Below are 19,939 nucleotides of genomic sequence, written 5' to 3'. Positions count from 1 at the left end.
TCCTATCCGCCACCAGTAATATGCAAGAAATCCCAGGATATCAGGTGGCGGAAACGGTAGGTCACGTTGACGGAATCCTGCCGGAATTACCAGCGGGATACCAAGAAACTTATAATGAGGCCCAAAGTCTGTACTTTAGCCTGTCTCCCAAGAGCCACATTAGCTTGTACCGTGAAATTACAAGAGAAGTGCTGTCATGATCTCTGCTTCCAAAGGTCAGGACTTACCCAACTCCCTTGGAAGCAGACCCATAATCCAGGTTCCGAGTGCCAACCAGTCCCAATTGGGACCTTTTGGACCCTGTCCTGGCGCCAGTGGCACCAGGCTCATAAATATGCCCAGTCCCAGCGCTGGAAGCGCCGGGCTCATAATGCTTGGGTGGACTTACCTGCAGCAGACCATGCTGCTTACTTACCTGCCAGTTGAGCCTCTGATCCTCTTCTGTTTGGGACTACTTTTCCTGTTGGGTGGGGCAGGAGCCACTCCCTAGGTTCAGAACACTGGAACTCTTCTGGAAAGCAGGAACTCTTTTCTTACCTAGGTGAGGCTGTGGAAGGAGACACCTAAGCACTACAGGAGGCTATTTAAACCACACCCGATGGATGAATCTTGCTTTGCGTTATTCTGCATCCTCTGCAGCAGAACGCTCATCGTGTCTTCTGCATCTGATCCTGGGCCTAAGGAAAAAAGGCTTACCATCCTGAATCCAGTCTTCAGCAACACCTATAAAGACAAGAAAGAACAGGTTAGCACTACGGTCTTCAGTGACAGCGCATCTCTTACCTGGTCCATCGGCTGTCACCAACGCCTCGCGCCGCATTCCGGCATCTGAAAGACAAAGGCTTACCTACTCTTCGTGTGCTCCGGAGGTCTTCGCACTGCATTCCGGCATCTGAAAGACAAAAGCTTACCAACTCTTTGCACGCTCCGGAGGCCTTCGGCGCTGCATCCCGCATCTGAAAGACAAAAGAAGGTGCGTTTAAAGACATTGGGTAACTTTAATACTCACGTGCCATTACTCCTTCCCACGCCTAACCCAGTGGGTATTCCGGGACCCTTCAGCAGCTCCGAACTTGTACCTGCAAGATAAAAGGACAGTTAGTGCGCATCGTGAAGCAGGCAACAAGCACTTACTTACGTGCTTCCAGGCGCTTCTATTCATCACACGGGTTCCATCCTCAACTCACTTCAGCCCGTCATCCGCCATCGCCGGAACCCTGCAAAACAAGAGACATCATTACAAAAGACTTTTAAAGACATTTGAACTACTCAGAATTTACCGTTCGTGCAGTAAACGACGGACAGCAGTCCTCTGAAGTCAAGAGGCCTGCCCCCCCTTATCCAGTGAAGAAACTGGTTACAGCACCCTGCCCCGAGGCAGATGGAGAGCACGGCGTTCACTTACCTAAGGTGAGAGCGTTAACCTTTGGGGTTCTACAGGAGAAGAGAAAGGGAAGAATAGAGAGACACCCAATAACCCAGTTCATTAATCCCATATTTTCTATCTGCAGACATCTTACTCTTCGAGTCAGACATACAGTGCACAGAGGTCCAGCCCAAAGAGCCAACCGTGTGTTACACATCACCTTTGAAGATACGGTATTCGCCCAGTCAAGACCGGCGCCTCTACGGGAATCAGGTGAGCGTTACAGAACGCAAAGCCTACCGCAAAACTCCCGTCCAGGTGCTATGGAAACCTCGGATACCGACCAGCTAGCCCAGTTACTTGGGGAACTAAGAGCAGAAGTGCATGCAGCCCGTCAGGAAACAAACGCTCTAAGAAGGGAACTGATTATTTCCAAGGAGCGAACAGACGATCTCGCTAGACAATTGCTACAGTCACAAGCCGGACAGACCCCGTTACCCGCATCAGGGGCAAATCTTCCTTCAACATCCTCTATGAATCCAGTGCAGATCAACCTACCTGGGAATGTACCTCTGGCTCCGCCCGAACGATTTTCTGGTGACCCAAAGAGGTTTGCAGTATTTATTAATCAGTGCCGGTTGCATTTCTTATGCCGGCCAGCAGCCTTTCCAACTGATCAAGCTAAAGTAGCTTTCGTGCTTTCGCACCTTAGTGGCAATGCGGCAGACTGGTCGATCCCTCTAGTTAATCAAGATGATCCGGTTCTCCATGATTTTCAAGCTTTTCAGCTCAGTATGGAAAAACTGTTCGCAAGACATTCACAGGGGCAGTGTAACGCTCACCTGGTTCCCACGGAGGCGCGGCGTCGAAGGCGCAGAACTCTGAAGATGGACAGGAAGGGCCCCTCTATTCTGGCTTCCCTGGCTCGTTGGATACCCTCCTTAGGGTTTGGAAGGATGAGCTCTCCATCCTGCTTCTGATGCAGGGGCGCGTTGAAAACCAGTTACTTCACTGGATTGAGGATTGATGGGAGTTCAGGTAAGCTTGACTGTTCAGGTAAGGCGCTGTAAAAGTTCTGTTCAAAAGTTCAAGCTTAATAATAATGTTCGTTGTCTAATTGCAGCAAGCGCTAATGCTTATGTCTTTTTCCCCTTAGGGGCCGGGGTTCAGAGTGCCGGAGATATGGCGCCGACCCGAAGTGAAACAGTTCTGGATGAGCGCTCAGGTAATGTCTTTGCATTCGCTCATTCAATGTCTTTGTCTTTTTTCCCCATAGGGGCCGGGGTCCGGAGATGCCAGGAAGCGGCAGGACCCGAAATGCAGTGGGAATAATCCAACAGGTAAGACTTAAAAGGAAACTGAGCTTTCCTTATTCCTTTTCTCCCTCTCACCTTTGTTCTTGTCTTTTTTCCTCTAGGCGCCGGGGCGTAGCTGAATCCGGAAGATCGCTGCTGAAGATGGAAGCGCCTTGCAAAGGTGAGTAAAATGCAGCGCTGCAGCGATCGAAACAAAATGCCTTTAAAATGATGTCTTCCTTTTCAGGGCCGTTGGAGAAATGACTCTGGGATGCAGATTTAGCAGGTAAGGGCTTTTCTTCTCCTATTCTCTTCCTTTCTCCCCTTGCAGGTGTTCCAGGGTGCTGGCAGGCGTGGCTGAAGTCAGGGTGCAGGAGCTGACACGGTGAGCGTCCAGCTGCTAGGTGCAGAACAACGCGAAGCACGTGTGGCTGTTCGGGTGGGGTTTAAATAGCCTTGGAAGAAGTTCCTGGTATGTATCCTTCCACCAATCAGGTATGTATCCTTCCCCGACCACACCCGGGTGGTGAAGTAGTCCTACAGGTAAAGTAGTCCCATTCAGGCCTCAAGAGGGCCTGGATGAAGCAGCAAGGTCTGCATTAGGTAAGTGTGCACCCAAGCACTTAAACACATATCCTCTTCTATGAGCCTGGCGCCTAAGGCGCCAGGACTGGGGTCCGCTATGAGCCTGGCGCCTAAGGCGCCAGGACTGAGTCCAAAGGGCCCCGACTTGGGCCCGCTGAGACTTCCCTGGGGAAAATGATGTCTGCCTCTGGGGTTGCTGGCTCCTTGGAGGTAGGCATCATGACAGGCAGGCCTTGGACAATGAGCTTCTTTCGTTGCGACAAGGTAATCAAGACCTTTTGGCTTATATTGCGTCTTTTAACAGACTGATAGTGGAAACTCAATGGCCTGAGGACAAAAGGATTACGCTGTTTTATAGAGGTCTACGTGGAGAGCTCAAAGATGTGTTAGCCCAAGTAGTGAATCCCCCGCAAGACTGTTCGGACTATATAGACTTAGTCGTTCAAATAGATCACAGACTGCAGAACAGGAAGGCCGATCGTTCCAAGTTTGATGCTCGAGTATTTTCCAAACCATCAACTCCTTCCAAAGGAGTAGACTCCGGGGAACCCATGCAAATAGGGGGCCTGAAAGGACCACTAACACAAAAGGAGCGGGAAAGGAGAAAACAGTTGCAATTATGCCTCTATTGCGGAAACTCAGGGCACTTTCTTCGAGACTGTCCGGTGAAACCAGCCAAGAAGGCAGTAGGAGCTGCAGTTACCAAAGTCACAAACTCTGAGCAGGGAAACGACCTCGCCCGACAAGAATAGAGGTCCTCTTGCCGAGCATTAAAACCAGTTCCGTGACCTCGCATTTCGTGATACCTATGGTCCTCATTAGCCCTGATCATCCGGATCGATTACATGCGATTGAAGCTTACGTCGACAGCGGTGCCATCGGCAATTATGTGGATCATGAAATGGTTTTGAGGATGAATCTAACTCTTTGTCCCAAGGCTGTAAAGGACGTCATTACTACGGTGGATGGTACGGAGATAGCCTCCGGACCAGTAACGCATACCACTCAAGAAGTGACGCTAGTAAGTCAAGATGGACACCATGAGAAGATCGTGTTTGATGTGATCAAGGCCCCTCAGTTCCAGATTATTCTAGGAATACCTTGGTTAGAGAAACACAATCCTCAGATCGATTGGCGAGCAAGAACGGTTCAGTTTCCAGAATGTGTCTCTACTTGTCACCCTCCACCTGGTGTTGCACTGGCAGCAATTTCTTCAGAGACTCCCCAGTTACCTCCCGAATACCTAGAATTCCAAGATGTTTTCCGGAAGGATCAGGCTAACTCTCTACCTCCTCATAGGTCTTATGACTGCCAGATAGACCTGATACCTGGATCTACTCCTCCTTGTAGTAGAATTTATGCCCTCACCGAGCCTGAGAACCTTCACCTCCGACAATACCTGGATCAATACCTGGCGAATGGATTTATTCGTCCTTCCAAGTCCCCTGCTTCTTCAGCTTTGTTCTTCGTTCCAAAAACAGAAGGAGACCTTAGAACTTGTATAGATTATCGCGCCCTGAACCAGATCACCGTTAAGAATAGATATCCGTTACCTTTGATCCCTGAACTCCTGGACCAAGTCAGAAAAGCATGCATATATACAAAGCTGGATCTTAGAGGAGCCTACCACTTGGTACGAGTAAAAGAGGGCGATGAATGGAAGACGGCCTTCCGCACCAAGTATGGGCTATTTGAATATCAGGTCATGCCCTTCGGACTTTGCAATGGCCCGGCCGCCTTTCAATATTTTATGAACAATGTCCTCAGAGAGCTCATAGATGTGTGTGTTGTTGTTTACATTGACGACATCCTCGTTTATTCTTCATCAGAATCTGAACATCGGAAACACGTGAAAATGGTCCTCGAGAGATTGCGTCAACACAAACTTTTCGCTAAGTTGGAAAAATGTGTTTTCAACGTGACTGAAGTTGAATTCTTGGGATTCATATTATCACCTAGCGGAGTGCGTATGGATTCAAAGAAGGTCGATGCAATTCTCAAATGGCCATCACCATCCTCCGTAAAAGGTGTTCAAAGCATGTTAGGCTTCGCTAACTTTTACCGCAGGTTTATCCCCGAATTCTCTCGAATAGTCCAGCCCATCACCGCCTTGTTAAAGAAAAACAAACGTTTTGAATGGTCTACCGAGGTGGAACAAGCTTTCCAGAATTTGAAGACTAAATTTATCTCTGCACCAATTTTAAAACACCCTCGCCCCGAACTCCCCTACATCGTTGAAACTGATGCTTCGAGCCTTGCCATGGGGGCAGTTCTATCACAAAAGGACCCAGTAACCAATCAGTTGCATCCTGTGGCATTTTGGTCCCGCAAATTCTCGCCTCCTGAAATCAATTACACGATTACTGATAAGGAACTTCTGGCTATCAAGTCTGCCTTTAAGGCTTGGCGGCATTATCTTCTGGGGGCCCGACACACCGTTACTGTGATTACGGATCACCGAAACCTGCAATATTTGAAAACCGCGAAAGCCCAATCCTCTAGACAACTCCGTTGGGCACTATTCTTTGCCGAGTTTGACTTCATAATTACCTATCGACCTGGTACAAAAAACGGTAAAGCTGATGCCCTTTCTCGGATGGGAGTGGAAGAACACTTGATCAACCCTAAACCTGTACCTATCATTCCCAAACAAAGAATTCTGGGTGTAATCGCCACACAATCCATAGACGAAGTTAAGGATAAAGCCAGGCAACTTGTAAATCCAGCAGACATACAGAATTGGCATCTGCAGGGAAAGGACTTTGCAGTGAAGGACAACTTATTGTATTTCCAAGAACGATTATACCTGCCCAGCACTGATTTACAGAAAAAGGTAATCTCTTGTTATCACGATTCTTTAATGGAAGGACATCCCGGTATGGCCAAAAAACCTCAGAAAAGATCAAGCGCTACTTCTGGTGGCCGTCTTGAAAAAAAGATATCAGAGACTTTATAATGTCCTGTGGAGTATGCGCCCAAAACAAGAGTCAAAAGGAAAAACCAGCCGGCCTCTTACGCCCTATTGACATCCCACCTCGCCCTTGGCATACGCTTTCTATGGACTTCATCACCGATCTACCTCCATGCTCCGGATACAATACGATCCTAGTAACCGTGGACTTATTCTCCAAGATGGCGCATTTCATTCCACTCAAAGGCTTGCCAACAGCAGCAACTCTGGCCCGAGAATTTCTCGAAAACATCGTCCGACTGCACGGTTTTCCTTCAGTTCTAATTTCGGATCGAGGTAGTCAATTTATTTCTCATTTTTGGCGAAGTTGCTGTCGGTCGGCTCAAATTGATGTGAGACTATCGACCAGTCACCACCCTCAAACCGACGGACAAACCGAGAGGACCAATCAAACTCTGGAACAGTATTTACGCTGCATGCTGCAACAAACTGAAAAAACTTGGAAAGATATCCTTTGGATAGCCGAATATGCCTACAATAACTCTGTCCATTCGGGAACTGGGAAAACCCCGTTTTTTCTTTTATACGGCAGTCACCCTCGAACCTCGGAGTTGGATCCACTCCAAGATCTTGAAACACAAGCAGTAGACTACCTGCATTCTACAATCACCCAAGCCTTTAAGGAAGCTGTTTCTCACCTTCAAAGGGCTAAGGAACAATACAAGAAAGGAGCAGATCAACATCGGAAGGAAGCCCCTCAATATCAAGTAGGAGATCAAGTCTGGTTATCCACCAAATATCTACCTCTAAAAGGACCACGCACATTCAACCCAAGATACCTTGGTCCCTATTCCATCACTACCATAGTAAACCCAGTAGCGGTCAAGTTGGACTTGCCCCCTCACATGAAGATACATCCGGTCTTCCACGTCTCTCTATTAAAACCCGTGCAACCTCAAACCCGACTAACTAAATCTCCAAAACCTATCCTAGTCGATGGAGAACTCGAGTTTGAAGTCAAAAGCATTCTGGACTCCAAGATCTCCAAATCTAAACTATTTTACCTAATTGACTGGAAAGGCTACGGCCCCCAAGAAAGATCCTGGGAACCTGCAGAATATGTCCACGCTCCTCGTCTAATCAAAAGATTTCACCGAACATTTCCTGACAAGCCAAAACCTCCGGAGAAGCCCGGTTTGGGAGGGGCCTTGAGGGGGGGTACTGTCATGATCTCTGCTTCCAAAAGGTCAGGACTTACCCAACTCCCTTGGAAGCAGACCCATAACCCAGGTTCCGAGTGCCAACCAGTCCCAATTGGGACCTTTTGGACCCTGTCCTGGCGCCAGTGGCACCAGGCTCATAAATATGCCCAGTCCCAGCGCTGGAGGCACCGGGCTCATAATGCTTGGGTGGACTTACCTGCAGCAGACCATGCTGCTTACTTACCTGCCAGTTGAGCCTCTGATCCTCTTCTGTTTGGGACTAATTTTCCTGTTGGGTGGGGCAGGAGCCACTCCCTAGGTTCAGAACACTGGAACTCTTCTGGAAAGCAGGAACTCTTTTCTTACCTAGGCGAGGCTGTGGAAGGAGACACCTAAGCACTACAAGAGGCTATTTAAACCACACCCGATAGATGAATATTGCTTTGCGTTGTTCTGCATCCTCTGCAGCAGAACGCTCATCGTGTCTTCTGCATCTGATACTGGGCCTAAGGAAAAAAGGCTTGCCATCCTGAATCCAGTCTTCAGCAACACCTATAAAGACAAGAAAGAACAGGTTAGCACTACGGTCTTCAGTGGCAGCGCATCTCTTACCTGGTCCATCGGCTGTCACCAACGCCTCGCGCCGCATTCCGGCATCTGAAAGACAAAGGCTTACCTACTCTTCGTGTGCTCCGGAGGTCTTCGCACTGCATTCCGGCATCTGAAAGACAAAAGCTTACCAACTCTTCGTACGCTCCGGAGGCCTTCGGCGCTGCATCCCGCATCTGAAAGACAAAAGAAGGTGCGTTTAAAGACATTGGGTAACTTTAATACTCACGTGCCATTACTCCTTCCCACGCCTAACCCAGTGGGTATTCCGGCACCCTTCAGCAGCTCCGAACTTGTACCTGCAAGATAAAAGGACAGTTAGTGCACATCGTGAAGCAGGCAACAAGCACTTACTTACGTGCTTCCAGGCGCTTCTATTCATCACACGGGTTCCATCCTCAACTCACTTCAGCCCGTCATCCGCCATCGCCGGAACCCTGCAAAACAAGAGACATCATTACAAAAGACTTTTAAAGACATTTGAACTACTCGGAACTTACCGTTCGTGCAGTAAACGACGGACAGCAGTCCTCTGAAGTCAAGAGGCCTGCCCCCCCCTTATCCAGTGAAGAAACTGGTTACAGCACCCTGCCCCGAGGCAGATGGAGAGCACGGCGTTCACTTACCTAAGGTGAGAGCGTTAACCTTTGGGGTTCTACAGGAGAAGAGAAAGGGAAGAAGAGAGAGACACCCAATAACCCAGTTCATTAATCCCATATTTTCTATCTGCAGACATCTTACTCTTCGAGTCAGACATACAGTGCACAGAGGTCCAGCCCAAAGAGCCAACCGTGTGTTACACATCACCTTTGAAGATACGGTATTCACCCAGTCAAGACCGGCGCCTGTACGGGAATCAGGTGAGCGTTACAAGTGCCTACACATTTTGCATATGCACAAGTGACATGATACATTTGTATCTGCAATGTGTCCATTTCATATTTCAGCTGCTGGCGTGTCTTTAGAAAAGTGCACAGCAGATGTATATATCTACTATATGAACGCCCACTCACTGAGCCTGAAGTCAGCTCAGGTGTAGTCACTCACACTACTTTTTAGCAGTGGAGCCTATGGGCCTCATTACACGGATGGCGGAGAACCATAGCGCTATTAGCTATTAGCGCCATGGTTCATGCTGGTAAAATACCGGCACCGCCTTGGCGGAAAGGGGAATTACCCTCCCATTCCAAGGTTGGCGGGGCGGTAATTCCCCCTTCCACCGTTGCCCTTCCCCATTCCCATTTTTGCCCCATAGGGCTCAATGGGAATGGGGAAGGCGCTAATTACGGTACCGCAAATTGCGGTACCGTAATTAGCTCCCTGGGTCCCTTTGCGGGTTGGTTTTTAACGCCTGCAAAAAGCAGGCGTTAAATACCCCAACCCGCAAAGGGACCTCGTAGTAAGGCGGTAAGGATTTACCGGTACCAGTATTTTACCGGTAAATCCTTACCGCCATCTGTGTAATGAGGCCCTATATATTTAGCAGAGTAGACCTTCCTGCAGGGAACACACCATCTTTTGTTTCACAACATTTAAAAAAAAAACTCTGGAAAGTACACTGCTAGCCATTCTGTCATGCTCATTTTCCTTCACTGGCTTCATAAGTAATCTAGGTCAAACGTTTACAAAGCATTATAACTTGACCTAGAGAGTTCACAGTGATCTCAGATTTTCTGCTAGAATTGGAGAATTGGAATGTCTATATTGTCAGTGGGCTCTGGTAGTGAATATTCAGCCTACCCCTATTTAATGTATTGTTATTTTGGCTTCCTATCTGATAGTGAGAAGATTCCTGTCCCTCTGAACCCGCAAAAACAGCTCCAATGTAAGCCATAGGCTGCTCAGATCCAACACCTCGAAAGAATCGCTGATCCAACAAGCATTCGCTTGACATGGCTGTTCATAAAATGTGAAAGAATTACCTGAACACACAACCCCAGCATCATTGTTATGGTCGCAGTTGTTGACATTCCATCCTCGGTTGGGGCAGTCCCAAAGGTGCACCTCTTGTCCTTTGCAGAGCACGTCGTCCAGAAGGATGCTTCCAGAACCCTGGCCGAAGAAGGCCCCTCCAGGAGATGCAATGACAGTCCCACAGCCAAGCTGTCTGCAGATGACTTGTGAATTTGCTTTGCTCCAGAAATCATCGCACACTGTCCCCCACGCCCCTCCATAATAAATCTCAATGCGGCCAGCACAACTTTGTCCTCCATTCGCCAGGCGCAAGTCCAGTTCTTGAGGTGCTAGGGAAACAGAAACAATATTTCGAGGTTCGCAAATGGATAGCAAGCAGCAAAGAAGAAAGCAGAAAGTACAGTAAACTGAGACATAGTATTGCCAACATGCTGGGACTGGAAAAAAGTTTTGCTTGCTCTGATTGGCTGAGCCTTGCAGCCTTTGCTGGCCACTCTATTTGTGAAATTAGTTTCACAGGATGAGTGATGACATTTAGTAAAGTCGCATTCACTGTTTGTGCTGCATTTTAGTAGGGTTTGTGTAGGAACCTGAAGCGGTGTACATGTTGCAAATTCCCCCAACACCGACAACTGCAATACAGATATCAATGTCCCTCAAGTAACACATGCAACTGGCAACAAAAACTTAAACATATATATTCCAAAATCCAACCCTAAATTAAACACTAACTAATCTAACTGCCAGCCATTTCACTTTGAAAGTCCCCTATAGCAACTGTTCGCTTATGCATCATAAAGAAATACATTCAAGTGTCACCACCTCTGCTATTTCTCCCCTCATTTTTGTATTTTTTATTTCAAAACAGTATCACTGTTACTGGCACCTGGAATAATGGAATTACTGGCATATTACAAGTTCCAGTAAGGGTGGGTAGTCCCCATTCCATAGAGTCCGAAAGCTTCAGCCGCACTGTGGAGGCAGGTGAGTCTATGAAGCATACAAACGCTGGAGAACTGCAGTTACAGGTAAGGAACTATTCCTTTTGCAGCAATGGTAGTATAGCACACATATAGTCATATCTTAAATCCACATGATAACCTAGACATTAGCATGAGCTAACATACATCAAGGCCTCTGCATGGAAGACAAGCGGTGTGATAAGTGGGATGATAGGCTGCATGTACGTTCAAGCAAAGATATGACACAGCAGTGCCTAGCCAATCACTGATTCAGTCTTGGAATGCTCATCAAGAGAGTAGTGCCTAGCAAAGGTGTGGCGAGACTTCCGCATTGCAGCTCAAGATGTCAGCCAAGGAGACTCCACCATGGAGTTCTGCTGTTGCAGCTCTATGCCTGGCCCAGAGCGCCCTTATTGTTACGACCCAGCATGTCATGACAATGGGTAATACCAGAAAACAACCCATTGTGCCAGTCCTTACTTCAAAAAAGCTCGGACCTTTTGAGGACTACCAGGGGCAGCAAATATATTACATGATTAACCGAAAGGGAGTGTGCGTTGCATGTACAAGTCAAATGAGGGAAAGTTGGGTCCTGCCAGAGTTGAGTAGTCTTTGAAGAAAGCCTGCAAAGACATGGAGCCTCATTATAAGGCTGGCGCTCCCGTAATGAAGGGGGCCGGTATGGGACCGGCCTCCTTCATTCCGGGAGCGCCGATTACAAGCTTCCCATCTGGACCCGGATTGCCTGGTAAAGCCAGGCGTGCTTTCCGGGGTCCCGCGAGGGGAAGAGGGAGGCAATAATGGCCCAGATGTAATCTGCCCGTTATTACCTCCCTCCCCATTCCCATCGAGCCCTATGGGGGCTCAACTGGGAATGGGGATGGGTTCCTGCAAGGAGGAATTACCGGGTCCTCCTATGTCGGAGTAACCCGGTAAGTCCCCATTGCAGGAACCTGGTAATGGAGCCCGGAACGGAGGCAGCCATGGAGCTAATAGCTCCATGGCTACCTCCATTCCCGTCCTGAGGCCCATGGACTAGTTGAGCACATATTTTGTAATAACTTTTAGAAGGAATTTCAGGTGAGGCTTGAGGACTTCTCTGCCTCTATGGCCATCGGTATGTGGCTGATGTTATGTTTTATTAAGTTGACTTATACAGCGCATCACTGCCACTGGCATGGTCTTCAGGCGCTGACGTGGCTCTGTAAGAAAGTGGGTTGGGTAGGTTAGGTTAGTGAGGGAAGGTGGAGTAGGATAGAGGTTGTGCTTTTCTGTTGGTGCTTGTAGAACCAGGTGAAACTGAAGTCGGTGCGAGTTTGCATTCTAGGTGTGTTCGGATCGAGCGCACTGGGGTTATTGTGTCCGCAAGGGCAACATCCAGTGACTGGGATGTTTGTTTTTGGTACTTAGTTCTTCTGGTGGATGTGTGCGTTGTGTGCTTGGGTGAGGTGAGACTGGCCTGTTAAATCATGTAAGGTATGTAAGGAAGGCATGGTAGCAAACAGTGAGGACAGACACAAGTGACCACAGCTCAAGGGTGTTTATTCAACTTCAATGGGTAGCTTGAACTAAATCTAAGGATGGGAGCAAGCTACGACCATCAAATAATAACAATGCAGTCCTAGTGGAGTCTGTGTCAAAATACAAGGGTCTATTCTAATAAAGCTATTGCCAATCCTTTCTTCTAAATACAAAAGGGTGTGCAAAAAGAAAAGTGTTCAAGAGATAATGTGCCAGGGTATTTGAGCAGTTGGCTTCCCTTCCCCACATTTTCAGCACAAGGCAAGACAGCAAGTTCGAGCTTCACTCACACTCTGGCTTCTCTGCCACAAGGATACAGTTCAAAGCATAGGTATCAGGGCCTTCTGCCAAAGACTTTTTCCCAATAACAGTCTCTTATTGCATAGGGCCTGTCTTACCAAACAAGCACCAAAATTCCTTTCTTATCAAGATTTTGACATTCATAAATTCTCACGTCCAGTGTTCATCATGGGTCTCCCTCCTTCAGGCTTGGACCCACTTTTAACACAATGTTCACAATTGGTCTCCCTCGTTCGGGCTCGGACCATGGATCTCTCTCGTTCAGGTTTGGATCCCATTTATCACAATGTTCATAATTATCTCCCTCGATCGGGCTCGGACCATGGATCTCCCTTGTTCAGCCTCAGACCATGGATCTACCTTTCTAAGTTTTCGACTTTGTATCCAAAATCGAAGACTTTAGAATGTGCAATGGGTTTTGCTTAAACCGTCGCAGGACCACTTCAATTCACTGTATACCTTAAAGAGACCTTTGAATCATCACCCACATGGTTTCGGACCACTCTGTCACTGGTATTGTATCTTTCTCCATTTAATGTTCAAACATCCTGCAAATAAGCTTTCCTCACATCTTTCATCGCACACGTTACCAATCTTTGTTCTTGCGCTCTTTATACAATGTTGCCGCTTGCAACCTTGACTTCAACACAGACCGGTCTTGCATCTGTCTCCCCAACTCACCAGCTGTGTTGATCTCTCTGGAGCTGCTTTGAACTTGGAGCCAATGGTGGTACCACAGCGGTTGCTGTTCCTCACCGACTCGGTCTGCCTCAGGTATCTCCGACACACAATACAGGATTCTTAGTCTGGTTTCCTGGCCTTACGCTTTCTAATCTGAAGGGTTCTACAAAGTAATGGTTTCTTGCTGGAAAGGACAAGGGTATCTCCCTCATTGTGCATCCTTCTCTGTTTGCTGTCTTTTTTCCCTCGTTCTGCTGCCGTCAGGAAAATACTGTTTCTTTGTGTGCTTTGCCTCACTCCGAGTGTGCTTTCGTGCTCTGCCTTTTATCAGTGTGGGGAAGCTTTATGGAAGTCAGGTGTGAGTGCTTACCAGTAAGTGCCTGGCCCTGCATGACCATAGTTTGTTTGTTTGTTTTATTATTTATAAAGCGCACCACACCCTAGGGTATTTGGGTGCATTTACAAGACAGCTTAAAAAAGTGATAGATACATACATGAATCATGATGAAATGGCAAGTAGATACATACAAACATTGTGGTGAAAGGCAAGCGGTGAATACAGTGTAGATTATAAGCGTACATAAGCACATGATAGTTTACAGCAACCTGGAGCTCGCGGGAGAGATCCAATAAGTGCAAATGAGTAAGCAAGAAAATGCTATGTCTGAGTAGGTGGTGTCCTTCGTAAGGAGCCATTTTTTGGTATTAGACCTAAAACTGTGGAAGATTTGGTCGGTACGTAGATCAAGTGGGAGAGCATTCCAGGCTTGGGCCGCTTGAACAGGGAAGCTGGTGCCTCCAGCTATTTTCAGGTTAAAAGGTGGGGTAACAATGTAGAAGGAGTTGGTTGATCTCGTAGGTATTGAAGAAGTTTTTGAGATAATTGTGTCTTTCAAATACTTTGGTGTGGCATTGTTGAGACATTTATGGGAGATGGTGACTAGTTTAAAGTAAATACTGTCCTGAATTGAGAGCCATTTATGGTTCCTTCTAGTTTTGGAAATGGGGTCTCTCCTTGGAATACTCAAGGCTGTTCTCAAGGCATTATTTTGTAAGGTTTGGTGTTTGTTTAATACTTGTTTATTTGCTCCTGCATGCAGTGCATTACAGTAATCAAGTTTAGACAAGATTAGAGCTCTTGCTAGAATGATGCAATTGTCTGTGGAGAGGTATGCTTTGCAGGAATCTATGAGCTTGCATGTATAGGCAGTAGCTGATGCAGTCGCATTAACTTGTTTCCTGAGGTTCAAGGTGGAATCAAGGTAGAAACCTAGAGTTTTTGTTTCCTTAGCAGTTTTGTTAATGTTACCATCTATGTTAAATGATAAGTTTTTTGGGTTCAGTTTGTTGATATTGGCAGGGGCGCCTAGAATGAGAATTTCAGTCTTCTCGTCATTCAGGCAAAGGCTGTGGGCTGCCATCCAGGCCAGAACGACAAGGTACATTTTGTTTAGTAATGCGGTGTCCAGGTCATAGTTGCCAAATAGCGGTATGAGTATCTGAGTGTCATCTGCGTAATTTGTATAGATTACACCCAGACGATCCAATTTGTCAAATAGAGGTTTGGTAAAAAGATTATAAAATGTTGGAGAGACGCAAGAACCTTGCGGCACTCCACATGTAATGGGTGTTGGGTCTGCTGCATCAGAAGGAGAGAAGACTTTAGTTGGCCGCTAAAGAGAGATGTTCACAAAGTATGTTATGGTCCACCAAGTCGAAAGCGACAGAGAGGTCTAACAAGAGGAGTAATGCGCATTGTCTATTATCTTTCAATTGGTCTATTTGTGTTTTCAAATCGATTAGGGCCGTTTCTGTTCCATAGAGAGGCCTAAAGCCAGAATGTCTGAGCCCAAGGAGGTATTTGGTCTCAAGGTAGGTCTGGATTTGGATGTAGGCTGCTTTGTCGATTATTTTTAGTAAAAAAGGTACCGTTGTTATAGGCCTGTAATTCGTTGGGATAGTAGGGTCAAGTGTAGCTTTCTTTAGTAAAGGCAGTACCCAGGTATCTTTAAGGTTTGTGGGTCCCTGGCATGTCTTGAAGGAAGCGTTTATTAATTTAGTGATAAATGGGGCAAGGTCTCTGGCTGCATCTTTAATTATTTGTGCTGGGCAAATGTCGCCTTGGCATCTCAAAGGTTTCAAGGAGGCTATATTTTTTCAACCTCTGGTGTAGTAACTTGGGAGAATTGAATTCTTGGAGAGCATTTAGGGCAGTTTCTTTTTGAAGTTTCTGGGAAGTCTCTGTACTGCTGATGTTGAGCCATTTAGATACAATTTTGTTTTGTAAGGTGGCAATTTTGTTGGCCAGAGCATTTCAGATGCCCGTGCACCATTCTTTATTTTTAGGGTGTGAGTCGTCAGGGGCTATAGGTGATTCTTATTCCCTCAGGATTCCAAATAGTTCCTTGGTACTAGAACTGGCGGTTTGAATCGTGTCATTGTATGTTTCTTGTTTGGTTCTGATGATCTCGGCCTTGTAAAGAGTGGAGATTTCGGTTACTTTGGGGGTCATAACGAGTTTGGAGGCAGCCATGGTGCTTTTAGCACCATGGCTGCCTCCAAACCCTTTTCCGGGTCTGGGTAGTCGGAATGGGGACTTAGCGGGTCATTCCGACCTTGGAGGACCCGGTAAGTCCCCATTCTGAAAACCATTCCCCATTCCCATTCGAGCCCCCATAGGGCTCATTGGGAACGGGGAAGGAGCTAATAACGGGCCCGCAAATAGCGGGCCCGTTATTAGCTCCATGCTCCCTTAACGGCTTCCGCTAAGGGCGGCTGGTAAAACTAGCCGGCCTTAGTGGGACCTGCTAAGGGACCTCGGAATGCGGCAGTAGGGGGTTAACGGCACTGCATCCTTACCGGTGCCATTAACCCCCTACCGCCATACTCGTAATTACCTAATTTGTCTTTATTTTCATTAGAGGGCAGGTTCTTCCATGTAGTTTCCCATTTCCTTTTTCCGAGCCTAAGGGCATGCAGATAAGGGGTGAACCAAGTGTTGAGGTGAGCTTTAGGCTTGCTCTTACGAAGTTTGAGTGTGGCAATAGAGTCTAAGGCCTTGGTCATGGTGTTATTGAATACATCTATCAGGTCTTCTGGGTCTTCTGAACTAGTGGAGTTCAGTATTGGGATAAGGATAGGTGTCAACCTCTCAGCTATGATGTTGCGTTTATTTCTGGTGAGAAGAGGTGGCGCAATGATTTTAGTTTTAGTAGCTGGTCGATTAGCACCAATGGTGAAGGAAATAAGGGAGTGGTCGGTCCATGATTGGGGTTTGATGGCAGTAATTGACGTGATACAGTTATGGTAAGCCAACCAGTCTAGCGTTCTTCCTTTCTCATGGGTGGGTTGGCTAATTCTATGCGTGAAGTCTAGTTCAGTTAAAGATTCCGCCAGTGATTTAGCTGCGTGGTTATTGGGGTCTGAGAGACCTAAGTTGAAATTGCCTAACACTAAGATTTGTGAAGACGGTTTACTGTTATCTGAAAGTAGCGTAATTATATCCTCTTCAAAGTCCCCAGTAGGGCCGGGGGGTCTGTATATTATGTTAGTTAAAGTGCTTGATTGAGAGGTGGCTAGTTTAACTTTGAGAAGTTCACTGGACTTGAGCATGGGGGCAGTAGTCGCTCGGAGTGCCAGGCTAGCCCGGGCGATGAAGGCAAGCCCTCCGCCTTTTGAGGTTTCTCTGTCAGCTCGAATAATGGTGTAGGAGTGGCCAAAAGTAGAGATGGCCCTGCCGCAGCATGGAGCCAGGTTTCTGATATCGCTAGGAAGTCAAGTTCTTTGTTATTGATTATATCGGCTATGTCTGTCACATGTGCGATGTTGGATCTAGCATTTATTAATGTACCTTTGAAGTGCGGGGTCTTGGCCTGTACTAAGGAGTGGAGGGGCTTGGCCTGGGAAGGTGAAGGAGAGTGTTTGTCTGGCTTTTGAGTAAGTTTTTTAGGCAGGGGGATGTTGGTGGTAAGGCGCTGTGTACTCAAAGTTGTTGGATCAGGATGATTGGAGTCGGATGTTGTGGGTGTTTTCTCGTATTATATATTCACTGAGAATACATTGTTGGTGAACCTGGAGCCTAATCTTTTATGTTTGAGTATTAGGGAGAATTCTCCAGAATGCCTAATTTCCCTTACCTACTGAGTCCCTCAGTAGCTTTGCTGGATTTCTAGGATTTTTTTTTTTAACCTGGTAAGAGTGTGAGCATTCTTTCCCACTCTTACATATGTTTTGCTGTGTGTTTTTCATTTTTGTGTTCATAGACTATGGAGTTTCACCTACTCCATAGGCATCATCTTTTTACTGTGTGTCACACATCACCTTTAGTGCAGTGACACAGGGTTGTCTTTCCCAAACTTCCCACTCTGAACTCTATTTTCTGAGGCTGACTACCAGAACATGTAAGGTTACCATTGACTTTATTATTGACTTGATTAGTCTTTTTAAATTCACAGACCCAGTACAAACTATCTTCCATAGAGTACTGGAAAGGGTTAATAGTTATCCCTTTTTGTCTGTCTCTCATGGAACATTATTTAATTCCTCTTTCTTTAAGATTTGGCTTGTGGCAGTGGTATCTACCATTTTTTCCCTACCACGGTCTATGAAAATAGCCTTGGTACTGTTTTAGGCTAAGTTAGCAGCTTCAAACTTTAATCCCCTGGACCCCTTTTATTTTATTTTGGTTCTGGCTGGTTTTATTCGCCATTTCTTTTTGTAAAGGTCTTTCTCGTGTTTTACTCTGCGTGCCAAACCAGATTTGGTTGCTTTGTTCGCCATCCTTTGGCGGGCTTCTGCACAGAAGCCCTCCTTAGGCACCTGAATGTCTGAGGGGGACAGGATGTGAGGGAGGGGTTTGAGACTCCCTGTGCAGAGTCTCCTTGGAGACCCATGTCGCACTCTGTATGATTGGCTGTTGTGACTGTCCCGCAAGGACAGCCACCCTGCTGTGTGATTGACAGCCAGGCTGTGTGAATGGGGGAAAACTGCATAAAAAGAAGGTCTCTGGGACTTGGAAGGCAGAGTCGCCACTGGATCGAGAGAACCGAAGAGAAGCTGAAAGAAGAGGACCACGACTGAACCTCCCGGTGAAGCCCTGCTGCGGGTCCGAATCTCCAAACTTCGACGACAGAGAAAATCTGCAAGGAATCTTCTTCCCTTGAGCTGGTGGGACCAACCAGTTTCCAAACTCCATGCCAGGCCTTGAAATCTTTTGCCAATCCAAGGGTTTGTCCTTCTCTACTCTTTTAAGTAACTTTTCTTCCAACCAACTTCGTTTTGAACTCTTGGCAAAGACTTAACCGCAAACTACTCTGAACTGTGTGATCCTCTGCAAAGACTCTGAACCACAGACGCTGGGCCAGGCCTATTGAATTGAATCCTCATTGTAGCAAGCCTTTTCTAGATTGCCCTGCCTACTTACTTTTTGGTGCTGCTTAATTGTGAATAACCTTGTCTTTCCCTCCCTTTTTTAATTGCTGGAGTGCCATTTTGCTCACATTTTATTTTGAGCTTAACTTGTCCAGAATTCATTGGGTGTTGTGTAGTATATTAAGAGTGTGATTTTCTGCTGCTTTACTTTAGTGATCTGTTTTACAAATGATGTGTAAATAAATGTATATCCTTTTACTCAGAAACCTTGAGTCAGTGTTTGCTTGAACCATAATAATTGCTGTCCTTTGTGTAACTTCTGATACTGCTCAATTTACTCTTGAGATAAGTCTGGCTGCTCAGCCATCGCTAACACTTTACTGTGTAGTACAGGCTTGTACCAAAGGTGAATTTGTACTGTCACTTGTAGTTTTAATTGTGTGTGGTGTTCCCAAAGGGTAGTGCATATGATTCTGCCTAACACTGAGGTCGCCACGGCATGGTTGATTAGGAGTTGGTTTGGAGGTAAATCGCTTGATCCATTGGATAGGAGTGAGGTCAGATGAGTGGTTACAGGAGTTAATTTGGCTGACATGGCAATTTCTTAGACTCAGGCTGGTGATAATTCAGTACTGCAGTAAAGCGTAGGCATAAGATTAAAAGGGGCAAATGAGCAGCAGTGTGGAGCTTAGTGGCGTACATTCTATGTCCAAAGGAGTGGAGGCCACTAATTGGTAGTAACACAGTAGTGCACAAGCTAGGAGAAGTAGATTGAGGCAACGGTTTGGTAGCACTAGACAAGGCAAAGCAGTATTGACCCAGTTGCAGAGAGGTTCTCTAAGGTGGCACAGTTAAACGCTAAGCAGGGAGTATGACTAATAGTTGTAATGCTGGCTGCAGCAAGTAGGTTGGGTCTGATGACTAAGAGGATTCGCTAAGGTGAGCAACAGTAATAAGGTGAGCCAATAGTGAAGAAATAGCGAATGCAGGCAAAGGCAAAAAAGCATTACAGCACTAATAAAGTTAGGCATTGGTTCTCATGGCATTTCGTTCAAGTAAGCAACGGATAAAGAGAGATCCTCTTGCAAGGAAAAAAAGCAAATATTGCATGGAAAATCTTAGTGAAGGCGTGAGCACAGCAATGCGACACTTGATAAGGCTAGGCCACCAAATCTAGTGAGGTTCGCTGAAGTGAGCGGCAATTGCAGGGTGAGTTTCATAGA

General features: G+C 46.6%; 1 protein-coding gene across 1 annotated transcript in view; it reads right to left on the bottom strand.

Annotated features, from left to right (window-relative positions):
• LOC138473470 (deleted in malignant brain tumors 1 protein-like) overlaps positions 1-19,939 on the bottom strand; it is a 170,820-nt gene that overhangs the window by 71,452 nt on the left and 79,429 nt on the right. The window contains exons 9-10 of the mRNA XM_069612116.1: positions 16,244-17,112; positions 9,891-10,211 (exon numbers count right to left, since the gene is read on the bottom strand). Coding sequence (XP_069468217.1) covers positions 9,891-10,211; positions 16,244-17,112 — 1,190 coding nt within the window. The remainder of the gene's footprint in view (positions 1-9,890; positions 10,212-16,243; positions 17,113-19,939) is intronic.

Source organism: Ambystoma mexicanum, chromosome 8, assembly GCF_040938575.1.
Source record: "Ambystoma mexicanum isolate Mex_15411 chromosome 8, UKY_AmexF1_1, whole genome shotgun sequence".
Taxonomy (NCBI): domain Eukaryota; kingdom Metazoa; phylum Chordata; class Amphibia; order Caudata; family Ambystomatidae; genus Ambystoma; species Ambystoma mexicanum.
Note: the sequence above shows the minus strand (reverse complement) of the source record. Positions and strands in the feature narration are given on the sequence as shown.